We start from the raw sequence: 15240 nt of genomic DNA, 5'->3' as shown, positions 1-15240 counted from the left end.
TAAATATTCTTGAGCCACTCTACGGCTGAGTCAGAGAGCCAGTATGTGTCAAATGGTTCAAATGGCTCTGAGCACTATGGGACTTAACAGCTATGGTCATCAGTCCCCTAGAACTTAGAACTACTTAAACCTAACTAACCTAAGGACATCACACAACAACCAGCCATCACGAGGCAGAGAAAATCCCTGACCCCGCCGGGAATCGAACCCGGGAACCCGGGCGTGGGAAGCGAGAACGCTACCGCACGACCACGAGATGCGGGCCCAGTATGTGTCCTCCAGCTCACCCTCGTAGTCAAGCAAAAATGGTTCAATAGACTCTGAGCACTATGGGACTTAACGTCTGAGGTCATCAGTCCCCTATAACTTAGAACTACTTAAACCTAACCAAACAAAGGACATCACGCACATCCATGCCCGAGGCAGGATTCGAACCTGCGACCGTAGTGGTCGCGCGGTTCCAGACTGAAGCGCCTAAAAACTCTCGGCCACACCGGCCGGCGTAGTCAAGCATTCACGTTCAGGAATGTCCACAGACAACCCAAAGACGATTCAAAGTTGTCCACAATTTCCTCGGGAGGTTGCATCCTGCGATCTTCTTGTTGGTGCCATCCACCAAATTTCAGTTCTTATGTCCACTTACAGCCGACAGTCCTTACCAGGTTGTGTTTTAGTCGAAGCCTTGCAGATCTTCACCGACTAGATGGTCTAGATTTGCGTTTGTTTGTTAGGTGCTGTGTCTTCGTGCATGGGGAGTTCAGGGTTGTCTAGGAGTTTTCTGTATGCTCTTGTGAATAAATGTGATAGTTTCATTTCAGGGAAGTGAAATGATATCGGACTCTAACGTGTAGCCCACATTCAGAAATACGGAACGGAAAATTGAGACGTGCGACGTATTCCTGTTGAAACTGACTGGAACGACCTGGGGTTGCAGAACAAGTGTAATGAGGACTTCAGCACTAGTCCTTGTCTACAGCATGGCTGAATATTGTTCATCAGTCTGGATGGGAATTGCAAAGACAGCTAAAGCGGACGTCCGTATTTGTGATATCTCCAAATCGGTAAATGAAATGACAGATTCATTTTGCAAGAACTTTTATCCACATTTTTGGAAGCAGCAACGGCCTTGTCGCAGTGGTAATACCGGTTCCCGTCAGATCACCGAAGTTAAGCGCTGTCGGGCTGGGCTAGCACTTCGATTGGTGACCATCCGGTCTGCCGAGCGCTGTTGGCAAGCGGGGTGCACTCAGGCATTGTGATGCAAACTGTGGGTCTATGCTGTACCTCGCATTACGTGACACAGACCCACAGGTACACTTAGACTGGCCTTATAGGCGTGTACCCGAACTCTTGTAATCTGCATAAGGAAAATGCACTGATTCGGATAGAAATTCAGTATGACAGTTGTACTGAGAACTGATTATACGTATTTCACAGCCAGCGCAACATTTCGGGGCACTCTAAAACCGTAAGAACTAGTTGCTAGTACAGAGACACCATCTGACCAACGGAAAGAATACGCATAGTGGTTCGCACACTCATCAATCATATACAGGTTTTTTATTCATCGAGACCTATTGTCCTCTGTTGCTCCACGCAGGAAGACAAACGAGAAGCGCGAAAATTTACTTTGCATCTCGAGAACAGCGAGAGCAGGAAACGTCGGGACGGAGAGACGCGGGTTACGTAAGGTCTAGAGAGAAGTACGTTTATTGTTGTGGCGTGTATCTAGCTGGGGATACGATAATTTCAGTGAATTGTTTCTTGCTGAATAACTGAGTAGGGATTTAGAAAACCACTGAAGTACCAATTTTTGTCCCACTTAAAAATATGAAGTACGCAACTCCGTGAGACTATTGCGTAGCAGAGATGGTTCTATCGAAACCACATCAACCACTTGCCTTTTTTATGACGGTTTTATTGGTTAGTTACTATTATACGCATTCTAACGATTCTTGTTATGCCTTCTACTTAGTGCTGTCGTATTTCTCAGCCCATTCACACGAAAAGTTACCCTGCTACCACGGTGTCCTTAAGTATATGATGGTATACAACATTCACCATTCGTCAGTGTAACAAAATCAGTTGGAAGATATGGTGGCTAACTAAACACGATGAACTCTTACAGCTACAGGCTGGAAAATATCTCATGCACCTTGGAGATACCAACCGCGGGTAAGGATGATGTAAGCAGGGTTGCCTGTCTTACGGTGAATGAAACAAACAGCAGTCTGATTCAACTGCAGACCAGTGGATGCTACGGAAACCATCACTTCTAGCGTAGAAGACAGATTAAGACACTCTTTAATATAAAAAACTATGGGATTCAGTGCGCAAGAATGGATACTACATGTCACAGATTCTTTCACTAATATTTCCTTTCGCAGTCTGATTAGATCATACAAAACTAAAACCGTTGCGTAAACGATAAGTATTAATGACATTTGCAGTGTCATAAACATTACTAGATAGTTCTTATACTATATAGTTCTTATACTATATAGTTCTTATCCTACTGAGTGAACATTAAAAGTGATGCAGTTAATTAATTATATAGGAATTGCTGCGAAGTTTCATATCTCAGAAGTGCAGTCGTAGCACAATATCTGCACCTCAAGGCATTTAGGAAAGTGATGTTCTTATAGATGCAATTGAAACTGTTTGTAAATTACACGATCAGCTCTCTAGGTTTTTTTTTTTTTTTTTTTTTTTTGTCATCATAGGAACGCCTTTGCCGAAGGAGAAGCTGTACTTTCGCGTCTTCTATAAAGAGATCCGTTAGAACAATTTTATGGATCTTGGTGGTAGAATACGTGGTAAGATCTTATGGAACCAAACTACTTAGGTCAACGGTCACGAAGCTTACACACTACTTAATCTAACTTAAGCTATGGACAACACACACACCCATGCCGGAGGGAGGACTCGTACCTCCGAGGAGGAGACCCGCGAGGACCGCGACAAGACGCCTAAAACCTCGTGGCTACACCGCGCGGCTATGGATCTTGACAACCCGCGCTATTGGGCTCAGGTTGCTAAACAGGCTAGCGCTATGGCTGTCCATTAGATACTAGGAAGCTAAAGCCCTGTAGCCTGGAATGTATTTTCACCTGGCTACTTAACGCGACGATAAAGAGTTAGCAGACACTAGGTACTGTGTCAGCGTTCTGCGCATTTACATGTCGCAACTTAGAACTCAAATGTTTTCATTCAGATTGTAAGTAAATTCGCAACGTCACATAAAGAAGGGGAATGCTTTTTTGCCCGTTGAGGTGCTAAATACTAACTGTATTCCCGAGCAGGAGCCGGCCGCGGTGGTCTAGTGGTTCTAGGCGCGCGTCCGGAACCGCCGGACTGCTACGGTCGCAGGTTCGAATCCTGCCTCGGGCATGGATGTGTGTGATGTCCTTAGGTTAGTTAGGTTTAAGTAGTTCTAAGTTCTAGGGGACTGATGACCACAGAAGTTAAGCCCCATAGTGCTCAGAGCCATTTGAACCATTTTTTGAACCCGAGCAGGACTGACTATCTTTCACATGGCCTACTGGGCCACTGCAGTATTGTTTTATGTAGTTTCTCACATTTAGATCACAGGTGGGAAGACCAGCCTGGATAGCCGGGCGCGTTAGCACGCCGCTTCCAGGTTTTTGGGAGAAGCACCAGTCCCAGATCGAATCAGCCCATCGGATTAACGACAAGGACCGGTGTAGGGATGGGAAATCCTCGCCGGTTAAAACCGGTACCAGTATTTTGTATTTTAGTTCTGAATAACCGGTATTTTTCGGTATTTGTTTGGTCTCGGTTATAGTAGGTATATATATATATATATATATATATATATATATATATATATATATATATATATATAAAACTGAAAACCAAATATAAAAACGATATATCACATTGTCATAGCAGTGGTGCTAAGACTTCAGGTTTTTTTAAATAAAACTTTTTTAACAGGTTATTGTAGTAGGAAGTCCTGTTCATCCTGAAAGACTAATATCGTCTTTGTATGATACTGACGGAAGGAACCAACTTATAGATCTACGCATCGAGTATTTATGACAATACTGGATCGTAAATATTGGCCAATGGATTAACTCATTACTGGAGCTTTAACTATTGCCATGTAGTTGTTTCTGGTAAATGCTGTGTTTTGTCTTCCATGTAAATTGTTCCTTTCAATTTTCTGAAAGAGCATTTTTCGTTTTGTCAGAAAAAGTCAACTGTATTCAAATGCCCTTTAAAAAGGCATATATATAGCAGAGTCTTCACTAGAAATAATTAGGTAATCTTGTATCCCCCCCCCTACAGTGACTGAACGACTAAACCTTCCCGTACACCACAGCATCGTCAGCAAACAGTCACACATTGCCGCTGACCCTGTCTGCAAGATCCTTACCATAGTTCCCCGTACCATTCCCGAGTAGGTGAATACGCAGCTGGTATCCACGTCCCATCTAAGACACACGATTCGGTAACGTTCTGACACTTTCACATGAGGTAATAGTAGACGCAGATTGATAGGTCTACACAAATACTGCAGCAGGGGAGGTGGTGGAGTGGGTGGAGGATGGTGTGGCTACATGTAGGGCATCCAGCCACCCTCTACCACTATCACTGCCAAATCCAGAATATCATACCGACTTCGTGAAGATACGGGATAAGACTGAGAAAAAGAACAAGAAGAAAAAATGACGTGTGGTTCTTGCAAAACAGAGATCAAAAGAGTCATAGATTCCTGTCTCCACTAGCTGACGCTATGAGGAATTCTCGTAACGTTTTGATTATCACCTGGAAACAAATGAAACTGTGGCCATGAAATTTGTGACGGTTTTTTTCTTCATGTTCACCGTTCAATTCGACAATTTTTTATGTACAATGGATGAATCGTCGCAGAACTTGGTTGTAGAAGCAGTTCAGGAAAAGTTACACCCCATAATTTTGAAAATGCTGACCAAGCAATGGTTCCCTTCACTTGACGAGATTAGAAGTGACTGGGTGACATGACAGGAGAATACAGAGTTGAGGTAAAATATGATATCCCAAAGATGGATCATTTGCGACTGTGGCGTGTGCGGAGTGAGCTGGGGCGTTCTCGTGGACACCCTTTTGGACAGTTTCCTGCTATGCTTCGTCTTGACAGACCCCATAACCTAGTCAGGATTTTTCTATAGTATGAAATTGTGAAGGTTTGCCCCTTACGAGCCTAATGCATTAGCACCACACCAGCAAGCGTTTTCTCAGTGATGGGTGTGTTTTTGCCTTTTTTGGATGTGGTGAATCCACAGTTCACAGGGCTTGCTGTCCTCCCTTGTCTCGAGGTCACAGTGATACACGCAGCACTCGCCCATGGTGTTAGGTAGCTAAAGAAGTCATTTTGATTGGCCTGACACATCTGGAACATTTCCGCTGTTGCCTCAATCGGCGGTCTTTTGGAATTGGTGCGAAGAGTCGCGGAAACCAGTGGGCGACGACCTAAGCAATGTCCAAATGTCGTGCAGGGTGTTCAGAACTGATCCATCACCGATTTCCTCTTTTACCACTACCGACTCGATTGTGATACGCTGGTCTTAGATTAGTAGGGTTCCACTTCTCTCGCGATTCCCGGTTCTTCAAGGGGAGAAGGTCTGCCAATTCGTTCTTCGTCATTTAGACCCCACTGTAGGCGTCCGCGCCGCCTGAGTGCCGTGGCTTATGATGGTGCGTTGCTGCCGTACATTTCCACCACCTCAGCATGGTCTGTTGCAGCAAATATCGAATATCAGTCAGGGCACTATCACGTTATCAATGGGCTGTGCCATTCTGCTTTGGTTCCTTTAGCGGTGTGCTACGGTACTGCGGCAATGGAATTTCAATGCACACCAGGACGGCAGTAAATGGTTAAGACCCATAAATCAACGGTAAAGGTGGTACTGCATGTTCGTGGTGGTTTCCATGGTGTGGCATTAAGAGATTGTGCTTGTCAGGAGAAACTGTCATAGGAGCATAGATTTGCCATTATACGAGGAGGAAAAGTAGCTGAACTTAATTGTTTGAGAGGGTCTGTAATATGTACACCAAAAAATTTGGGGCATTCTTCACTGTTTGCTGGTCCCTGCTCATGTGGTACACAGTGTTGCTATGACTCTATAATTGTACAAAACTGAAAATAGTGTTTTTTTCAAAATTTAGTGAGAGTTCATACTTCTGAGAATCACATTATTGTTCTTTGGAAAATATCATCTGCCCTCCTTTCTTTCTATCTTTCATTTTTTTCCTCTCTAATGGTATTTATTATGACACTTATATCGTCTGCAAAAATACCAGTTGCTTGTTGAATGTTACATAACGTAATAGTCATTAACATATACAAAGAACAGGAGCGGACTCAAAATTGAACCCTTTGAGACTCCGTTTGTGATTTCTCCCCAGTCACTAAGATTTTCTACCCTTCCAACATTATCTGAATCATTCAGCACAACCTTTTGCATTCTGTTTGTTAAGTATGATTCAAACCATCTGTCTATGAAACCATTAATTACATAAAATCTTAGGTTTTCTAAGAGAATAACATCATTTACGCAATCAAACGTCCTGGAAAGATCACAAAAAACACTAGCTGGCTATATTTTATTATTTAATGCTTGCACTGCTTGATGAGTGAAAGTATAAAAAGTTCAATAGCACCCTTTCTGGAATTCAGACTGTGATATGCTAAGTAAATTGTTTCCATTTAAGTATGAGACTACTCTCGAGTAAATTACTTTTTCGAATATTTTGGAAAAGAATGTCAATAAGGAAATTTGACAATAATTGTTTAAGTCTGTCTTGTTACCTTTCTTATAAATAGGTTTAACATTTGCATATTTTAACCTGTCTGGAAAAAGTTTCTGGTGCCAGGGACGCATGGCACATATCATCAAGGACATTACTTATTAAGTTGGAACAACTTTTCAGAATTCTGTTTGAAACTCCATAAACACCACATGTACTTTTTTTTAGAATTTTCATAATTTTATCAATTCAGTGAAGGATATTGGTGGTAAGTTTTGTGGAACGACATTTTTAATATACTCTTTTCCTTTTCAAGGACTAACATTAGCACGAAGTTTCGTGACCACAGCTTAATTTTTGGTGATGATAATGAAAGCTTTATGACTAAGCGTCTTACAACCTGTCACCATCAGTCAGAAACGTTTCGGTAGCTTCAGCTCCTCGCTTCACAGTCAGACTATCTGATATTCCTCGGGTTTGATTCCCCTTTCACAAACATCAAACCAATCAGCTATTTTGCAGTAGTTCGTCTTTAATGTTCCTCTGGACGGTGTTCAACACTGTGATTACTTTTCGTGTTAAAACGATCGATTAGTTTCTTTGATAAAGGGGGATCTTACTACCAAGTTGCGATATTTGTCTCGTTCTATCGTTCGTGACGTGAACCAATAGTAGTTTCCCAAAGTCCATCTCAAATGTTAGCAACCTGCCTCTGTAACTTCCACATGCCTAGGTGACAACCATGTGTTCTCGCTCTACACACTGATCTTGTAAGGAAGAGAGATTATTTGACAGATACCCAGTTTATTCTATCTTGCTTACTGCCTCACAGTACTACTGTACCATCGCAGTTGCTAAAATCTCTTCAGCAGGACAAGGATTTCCGAAAGCATGTGACAGGCGTTTGCACAAATTTCCATAGACATAATCGTGAGTCTCGTGTTGATCTCGTTTGTAGTCATCAACTATTCTCTACCAAACAGAACAGGAGATAAAGAACAGCCATCTGCGAGTGTCACGGAAGTAACAGTAAATATATCATCGTATTGACAAAAAGCTCGGTGTTTTCTACTCTGTGCTCTCTCTCTCTCTCTCTCTCTCTCTCTCTCTCTCTCTTTTCATCAACTACTAGGCTTCAACTGCAGATTTACACTCCATTTTCTTTCCCTCTTTTTGTCACTCACTGAAGTGCCAATTGTCCATTTATCTTCGATTCTCTCTTCGCCTGCGAACATAGAACAGGGCCTCTGATTCTAGGTAGACATTATGTCATTCCATTTGATAATCAGAAGGTATTCTTATCTCGTACTTCGGGTACCCGAGCTTGTATCCGGGTTGGCCTCTAAGGGATACATACAATCTCTGCAACATAGCATCAACACTGGGCTTATCAATAGGACGCTTTCTGTACACTGACAGAAACTCACGAATCGTGTGCGGAAGGAACAGACCGTACAATAGTGCCTCATACGTTATGAAACTCCGCGTGAGAACTCAATATCCGTAGAACATCAGATTAACGGAAGGCACTGAAAGTCCACGGAGAACAACAACGCGTGGGACATCTCGTCGGGTACGTTTCCTTCTGGAACTACTGAGCAAGTTAAACTGCAATGCGTCTGTAGAAAGCCTTGATTACCTCTAGCTAAAGTCACGAGATTTTCCGCCTCATATAAGATTCGTGAGGTCAAAGTCAGACCATGTTTCTGTAAGTCGTAAAAATAGTGCTTCGCAGCTGCAACGACAATATCGTTTTAATGAGTTAGTACATCAAGAAGAACACCTGTAATGTTATTTCCAGTGCAGAGACGTCAGTAAATGGATATTTAGTTCCAAGATAGTACTGACCACGAACTGTACGCTTCCTGACCTTATTTGCGGTAATCTCATAGGTAAATAATCTGACCACGCGATCGCTAAATTGATAAACTATTCTGTGCAGCATAGTACTTCATAGTTTCTATCTGCAGAAATATTTTGTGTTTACGAGAAATAAAATCGTTCCATTGATGCGATAACTACGTTGATACGTTAGTCTACCTTCATACGCCGCTGAGTTGCCAGTTGACATGTCCAACGAAAACAAGAATTTGTTAGCTCCTATATCTTGATGCATCCTCTGTTATAGTTGTATGTACATGAAATTGCCTGCACAACAGCATTATTAAAAAGATCCTGGATTTCTGAGGAACACCGACATTAAAAATACGTGAGCTAATAACAAGTTATTTGTCTATACTTGGAACTGAAAAGAGGATAAAGATGTAAATGAAGAAACTGAAGGTATGATTCCAGCCTTGAAGTGGGCAGGAAGGCGTAGCACCTAGCGTGAGGAAAGGATCTGTTTAAAATCGTTACTAGATCAAGGTAATCAGGTAGGTACGATGTGTGCTGAGTCATTCATATGCAACTGCCTTAATCCAGACTCAAGCTATCGACGGAAAACACTGTACAGGTAGACAAATGTGGAAATATCTAATAAATATAACTGTAAGCGTTGTATGGAATTTGTGATCGATTATTTCTTTCATTTTAAGGGAGGCGGATTACTGCTGCTTTTCCTTGTCCTTCTGTAACATAACTAACTGATTAGAAAAAAGTATGCGCGGGTAGAGATACATAACATTTTACCAAATTTTTGTAATTACCTCAAAACGAAGCATTCCACCTCATAAAGTTTGTTCTGAATATGTGCTGTGGGACATTCAGTTAACCATCATGCATGTGACTAAAGCAGTTTAAAGCACAGCGCCTACCATTCACGTTCTATTGAAAATGACATCCTATTGTCAATGACAGAGACATACACTCTACAGCGGAATCCTTCGTCATCACGACGAAGTTAAGCGGCGCCGTCTTTGTTTCGTGAACAACGGTCGATTATTCCCTTCTTTGAGTAGAAACAAAAAACGTGTTACACAACTAAGTTACGACGACGACAGCGAATGAAGTTCTCTGTTACTAGAATGCGCAGTGTCTTGTCACTCTGCAAGAGACTGTGCGATGTCTGGAGAATGGATCGACTGGTTCCTGGAACGAGAGGAGGAAGCAGCACGCGAGACACTCGTTTGTGGTTGACCTCGAGTGATTCTTTTTTTTTTTTTTTTTTTTCGTAGCACGCTACTGGCATCTAATATCACTCCTCGCACCAGTATGCGAACAGCTTAGAAGTACCTATGTTCAGCATTCCCAGGGCGAGTGAAATTTCTACTTGAGAATAAGTAACGCTGTAACTAAATTACGTAAGAGACTCCTCCGCAATTTGAAGTTTATGTTTGCTCTTTTCTGGAGGGATTTCGCCACAAGGCTAGCTACAGATAGGTCCTGTACCAGGATCCTCAAACGAATTATGTAACCCTGAGAGGGATGTTCGACGTACGTGATGTCTCTGCGAGGGGAATCCCCGTCGCTTCTAGAAATAAAAAAATTCCCCGTTTGGCAGCCACTTAATTCTATTCTCGGGATAGCACGTTCTCGGAATAGCGCGAGAAACGCTTTGTACGAACACGTAATAACGCCTAACCGGAGAATAAACGCGTGATAACTGAACTGGTGATTCTGGCTGGGTTAGTGAAGTTAACCGGAAAACAAATTTTGACAGTGTCGGGAATACTTACAGAATTAGTGTGACAAGATTGTTTTTTTAGATCGAAGAAGGAGAAGAAACGGGGACATCACACAAAATATATGGAAGAATTTGACGATTCCAAGTTTATAGAAAAATTACGTACTACTATTACTTTTCGATCTCATGCTTAGGAAACTGGAGCATATGAATGAAATGTGAGACTAGTTCCTAACAAAACTTTTTGCTTATTTGATATTGGTACTGCGTAAATCAGGTACATAAAAATGATCGTTTCTGCCAAAACAGTCTCTCTTATTTGACGTGTATTAAAACTGCTGCAATATTAGAAAGGTCTATTTCGTTTTTTCTAGCAGACAGTAGGAAAATAAACGTAATCATATCGCGAAACCTCAACAGTCTTGGGCACTATGCGTATTAACAGCTTTTTCAGTATTAGACAACGACATTTTGATTTTTCATTTAGCAAAACGTTTGACAAACTTTGATGAAATAAGAGATTCTTTCGCAGGAAGGAAAGTACTCAATGTAAAGCTGTAGCAAGATTCGAGAGAAAAAAGTACTAGGACCTAAGGATTGAAGAAATGTGTACCGTAATGTCTTGCTTGTCTCTCGTCTTTACTGATGACAAGTTATGTGTCTATATTTGGAACTGAAAAAAGGACAAAGAGGGAAAGAGTTCTTATTCTCCCGGTCACAAATAAACCCACCCGGTACTAATTGTGAGCTTTTTATTTTTCTTTAAGAGGGGTAAGATGTCAAACCGGCTGACTGGAAGCAGAAGAGGCTTGATGGCTTTCATTACAGAATATACACATTTGAATTCCGCATAGCGAAGTACAGTGAGTGCACTATAAGAATGCTATATGAAGACGAGTTGCGCTGCACTTTGGCACACTTAACACCAAATAACATATCGTACATTTCCTCGAACATATTCGTTTTACATACCGGTACCAAACTCTTCAGAAAGATGTGCACTACAAAATGAATATATTTTAGAAAATAGATTTTCTTTTAAATTTTTAACGTCTTATTTCAAACTCTGGAGGGGTTCTTGCCCCCGGCTCGGAAATACCGTAGATTCGTTGCTGCTGGTGCTGAATTGCAGCGGCTGACGGTGTGAAATACGAAAATGGAACAGGAAAGCGATACAAATTACCTTACTGGTGAGGTACAATTAAAATGAAGAAATTTTAACACAATACGCTCAAGTATTTGCACACGATCCATATCAGACGAACACGACGGTAAAAGACTTAGTGTGAAATGTATGTTGCAATGTTATGTGGCCAGATTTCCATCAATGAATCGCGTAATTCTCCACGTCCAGCATTTCGTCTTAGTTTGAGTACTGGGCGCTTTACAATAATCTTCGAACGGGAGGTGTAGAACTGAACGAAATTCCACGCTGAAGCGGTAAGATTCACATTCATTAAAGGTTTTAAGCTTCACGCACACGTTTAGGCAAGAAGCAGATAAACGAAAGCAGAAAGCGGGCAGAAGACACTAGAGCGGGAAAAAAGGCACGGTGTCAAGCCGATACATCAGACATCCGTGCAGAATTGCAGTGAGCTTACAGATAAACGTGTGGCTGCTGCGCTATCTGCAGGAAGCTCCAGCGCGAAAGCGCCGCCGAATCGGGGCTACCGAGAACACCCGAATGCTTCCGGCGACAGCCGAATAGCGGCGGCCATTGCCGTGACGCAGTGTGACGTCAACGTCGGATAGCTCCCGCTCAATAAAGTGGACTTGTCGCAGGGTCTCAGTTCTCGCCTGGGAGCAGGGCGGTACAGTTTAGTGAGTGCAGCCAGAGAACATCGGACAGACACCTCGGGACGCAGAAGGAGTAAAGTTCTTACGGTAGTGCCTGTGCCCAGCGCCTGGGACAAACAACAGCAACATGCCTGCCGATAAGGTTAGTCGCCATAGCTGCCTAGGAGCAAGGCCTGTGTGATCGTCGGACATCCTGCAGAACTGCACGTTGGATGCCAGCAGTAAAAAGTGTTCCGATGCGTATTTGTTCCCTCCCTGCTCTAGACGCTTTGTGTTGCAGTCCAGAATAGCTTCGAATGTAGAGCTAAATATGAGATAATGCTTTTCTGTGTAGCGACGTTATTTTGAGGTTAGCTTCTGCGATGTGTAGTAGAACATAGGCAAGAAGTCGGCAGCAGCCCAGCGTTTCCTGCTGCATCAGAGCCAGCTGAGAAGCAAACTACGTTCAACATCCCCAGCTTCAGGCTGGAGGCTTTGATTGTCTTCTTTTCGAAGTCGAGAAGATTTACAGCACTATGGTAAAAGTTCAACATTTCATTGCATTATTAAGTATATCTGTGAACACTTTTACGTAAAACTACTGACGTGAAAGGCGGTAAGTTCAGTGTGTCGTGCGATGGGCAAAAAGTTTGTTTTCGTGAGTGTAAAATCTCAGTAGTCTCTTAGACGATATGGCATAGTAGGTACTCTTCGTATCGCAGTAAATGTCTTACAGAAGTAGCAGCTTCAAGACGAAGGTGCGCCTGCGAGATGTGTGCCCACTAACATCAGGTACATTGTTTTAAAAAGTTAAGTACCGCAATTTTTGCGACTTTGCCAAGAGAAAGCAGAATTAAACTTTTTCTCTTCGCCATATAATCGCTCACGACAGCAGTTTCAGTTCTCAGCTCAGAGTATAGTCTTTTCGTTGCATTGCGAATGCGCACATTTCACCGACTGGCGTTCGGTTTATGCCGTGAAGCACCTTGCTGACGCCCTCACGCCGAGAACAGCCGCTAGAGGTCGCGGGTATGTCGAACTGAGAAATATCGATTGCGTTCTGCGCAAGCGCCGCTACTTGCTTAATAAACAGATCGAACACAGGTGTTTTTTTTATTCGTATGATTGCTGTCGAAAATAATGTGACAGAGAAGGAATTCTCGGCGACTTTAACTAGATTGCCAGAAATAATTTCTTGGCATTATGTTACACGGAAAGTTTCTGTAATTATTTCTGTTTGATGTTATAGTACAAGCGGAATGGGAGTACTGGATTACTCGTGAAATGATGTGCAGTATATGTCCGGTGAGAATACGCACGTATTGGTCAACAGAATCCGTAGACAGTAGCACGATAAGCGTAAGCGAAAGAACATCTATTGATGATGTTCTCCATGAGCTCATTCAACCACTCGAAAACTCAAAGAACATAATCTATAAATCAGAGTAATATAAAACATTTAGTGCCGACTGCTCCCAGTAATTAGTGGAGTAGTGTAAGCTCTGAATTAATAGAACAGCACACAACTTCGCTTAATGAATACGAAGATTTCCCCTCTAGCTGAGTTACGAAATGAAACTTGCGCAACAGAACGATATGGTTGAAATAAAGAGAGTGGAAAATTACGAACACATGTATAATCCTTTTATAAACTGTGGTATCTTTATAGGAGGATAGATAAGAGTGACGGACACGAGAGATCCCTTAACTGCTGTTACCTGTTTTGAGAACTACTGAAGTAACATAAAGTATTATTTATTCAATGATTCAGTACTCGTATCACTATGTGAAGTTGAAGCATTTTTTTTCTCTTCTTGTTTCTTTTGACAATGCCAACTGCACCCTCAGTGAAATTCCTGATTGCCGGAAGATGGTCTGGTTTACAGTATCAGTAAAGTAGCCTCTCCGAAGATTGTTGGAGCATTCTAAGCGGCGCCGGTGGGTGGCGATTGCAGGCCGGTCCTGACAGACGAGCGGCTGGATTGAACGAGGTCGTGTCGGGAGGGGCAGCGGGCACATCCTGAGGGCGTTACGCCACCTCCCGGCTCTGCAGTGGCGCAACCCAGCGGGGCGCAAGGTCGCCTTCCTGAGGGTCCGCACACCCACGCTAGAGAGCATTGTTGGCACCAGTACTGAAGTCCGAGTACAAACTTAAGTGCCTCTGATGTGGAGAACGCTTAAAAGAATTGTGTGATTGGATTGAAGAGTTCCTAGATAACAGAACGCAGCATGTCATTCTCAGTGGAGAGAAGTCTTCCGAAGTAAGAGTGATTTCAGGTGTGCCGCAGGGGAGTGTCGTAGGACCGTTGCTATTCACAATTTACATAAATGACCTTGTGGATGACATCGGAAGTTCACTGAGGGTTTTTGCGGATGATGCTGTGGTATATCGAGAGGTTGTAACAGTGGAAAATTGTAATGAAATGCAGGAGGATCTGCAGCGAATTGACGCATGGTGCAGGGAATGGCAATTGAATCTCAATGTAGACAAGTGTAATGTGCTGCGAATACATAGAAAGAAAGATCCCTTATCATTTAGCTACAATATAGCAGGTCAGCAACTGGAAGCAGTTGATTCCGTGAATTATCTGGGAGTAGGTATTAGGAGTGATTTAAGACGGAATGATCATGTAAGGTTGATCGTCGGTAAAGAGGATGCCAGACTGAGATTCATTAGAAGAATCCTAAGGAAATGCAATCCGAAAACAAAGGAAGTAGGTTACAGTACACTTGTCCGCCCACTGCTTGAATATTGCTCACCAGTGTGGGATCCGTACCAGATGGAGTTGATAGAAGAGATAGAGAAGATCCAACGGAGAGCAGCGCGCTTCGTTACAGGATCATTTAGTAATCGCGAAACCGTTACGGAGATGATTATCTATCATCTACCGACAATCCTTCTTTCCACGAACAATGCGAGGCTGGAATAGAAGGGAGAAACGATAGAGGTTCCCAAGGTACCCTCCACCACACACCGTCAGGTGGCTTGCGGAGTATGGATGTAGATGGAAGATGCGATGGTCGCGTCTTTAGGGTTGAAACACTCGTTAATAATACGAAGGGCAAATTGGTTTCTTACTCAGTTTTTCAGTCTGACACGCGTACCTTTCATCTGCATACCTGGAATTTCAATGAGCTACTACCAC

At 42.7% G+C, this 15240-nt stretch overlaps 1 protein-coding gene across 8 annotated transcripts in view; it reads left to right on the top strand.

Moving 5' to 3' along the window:
* LOC126257182 (sodium/potassium-transporting ATPase subunit alpha) overlaps nucleotides 1-15240 on the top strand; it is a 603371-nt gene that overhangs the window by 407397 nt on the left and 180734 nt on the right. For 3 of the 8 annotated variants that reach the window (XM_049955545.1, XM_049955546.1, XM_049955544.1), the window contains exon 1: nucleotides 12094-12257. The exons of 1 other annotated variant lie outside the window; for it this stretch is intronic. In XM_049955545.1, the coding sequence (XP_049811502.1) occupies nucleotides 12243-12257 (15 nt within the window). In that variant the 5' untranslated portion in view covers nucleotides 12094-12242. Of the gene's footprint in view, nucleotides 1-12091; nucleotides 12258-15240 lie in introns of those variants that run through there. 4 more of the 8 variants (XM_049955548.1, XM_049955542.1, XM_049955543.1 and 1 more) reach the window with 2 other exon arrangements.

Source organism: Schistocerca nitens, chromosome 1 (genome assembly GCF_023898315.1).
Source record: "Schistocerca nitens isolate TAMUIC-IGC-003100 chromosome 1, iqSchNite1.1, whole genome shotgun sequence".
NCBI classification, from domain to species: Eukaryota; Metazoa; Arthropoda; class Insecta; order Orthoptera; family Acrididae; genus Schistocerca; species Schistocerca nitens.
Note: the sequence above shows the minus strand (reverse complement) of the source record. Positions and strands in the feature narration are given on the sequence as shown.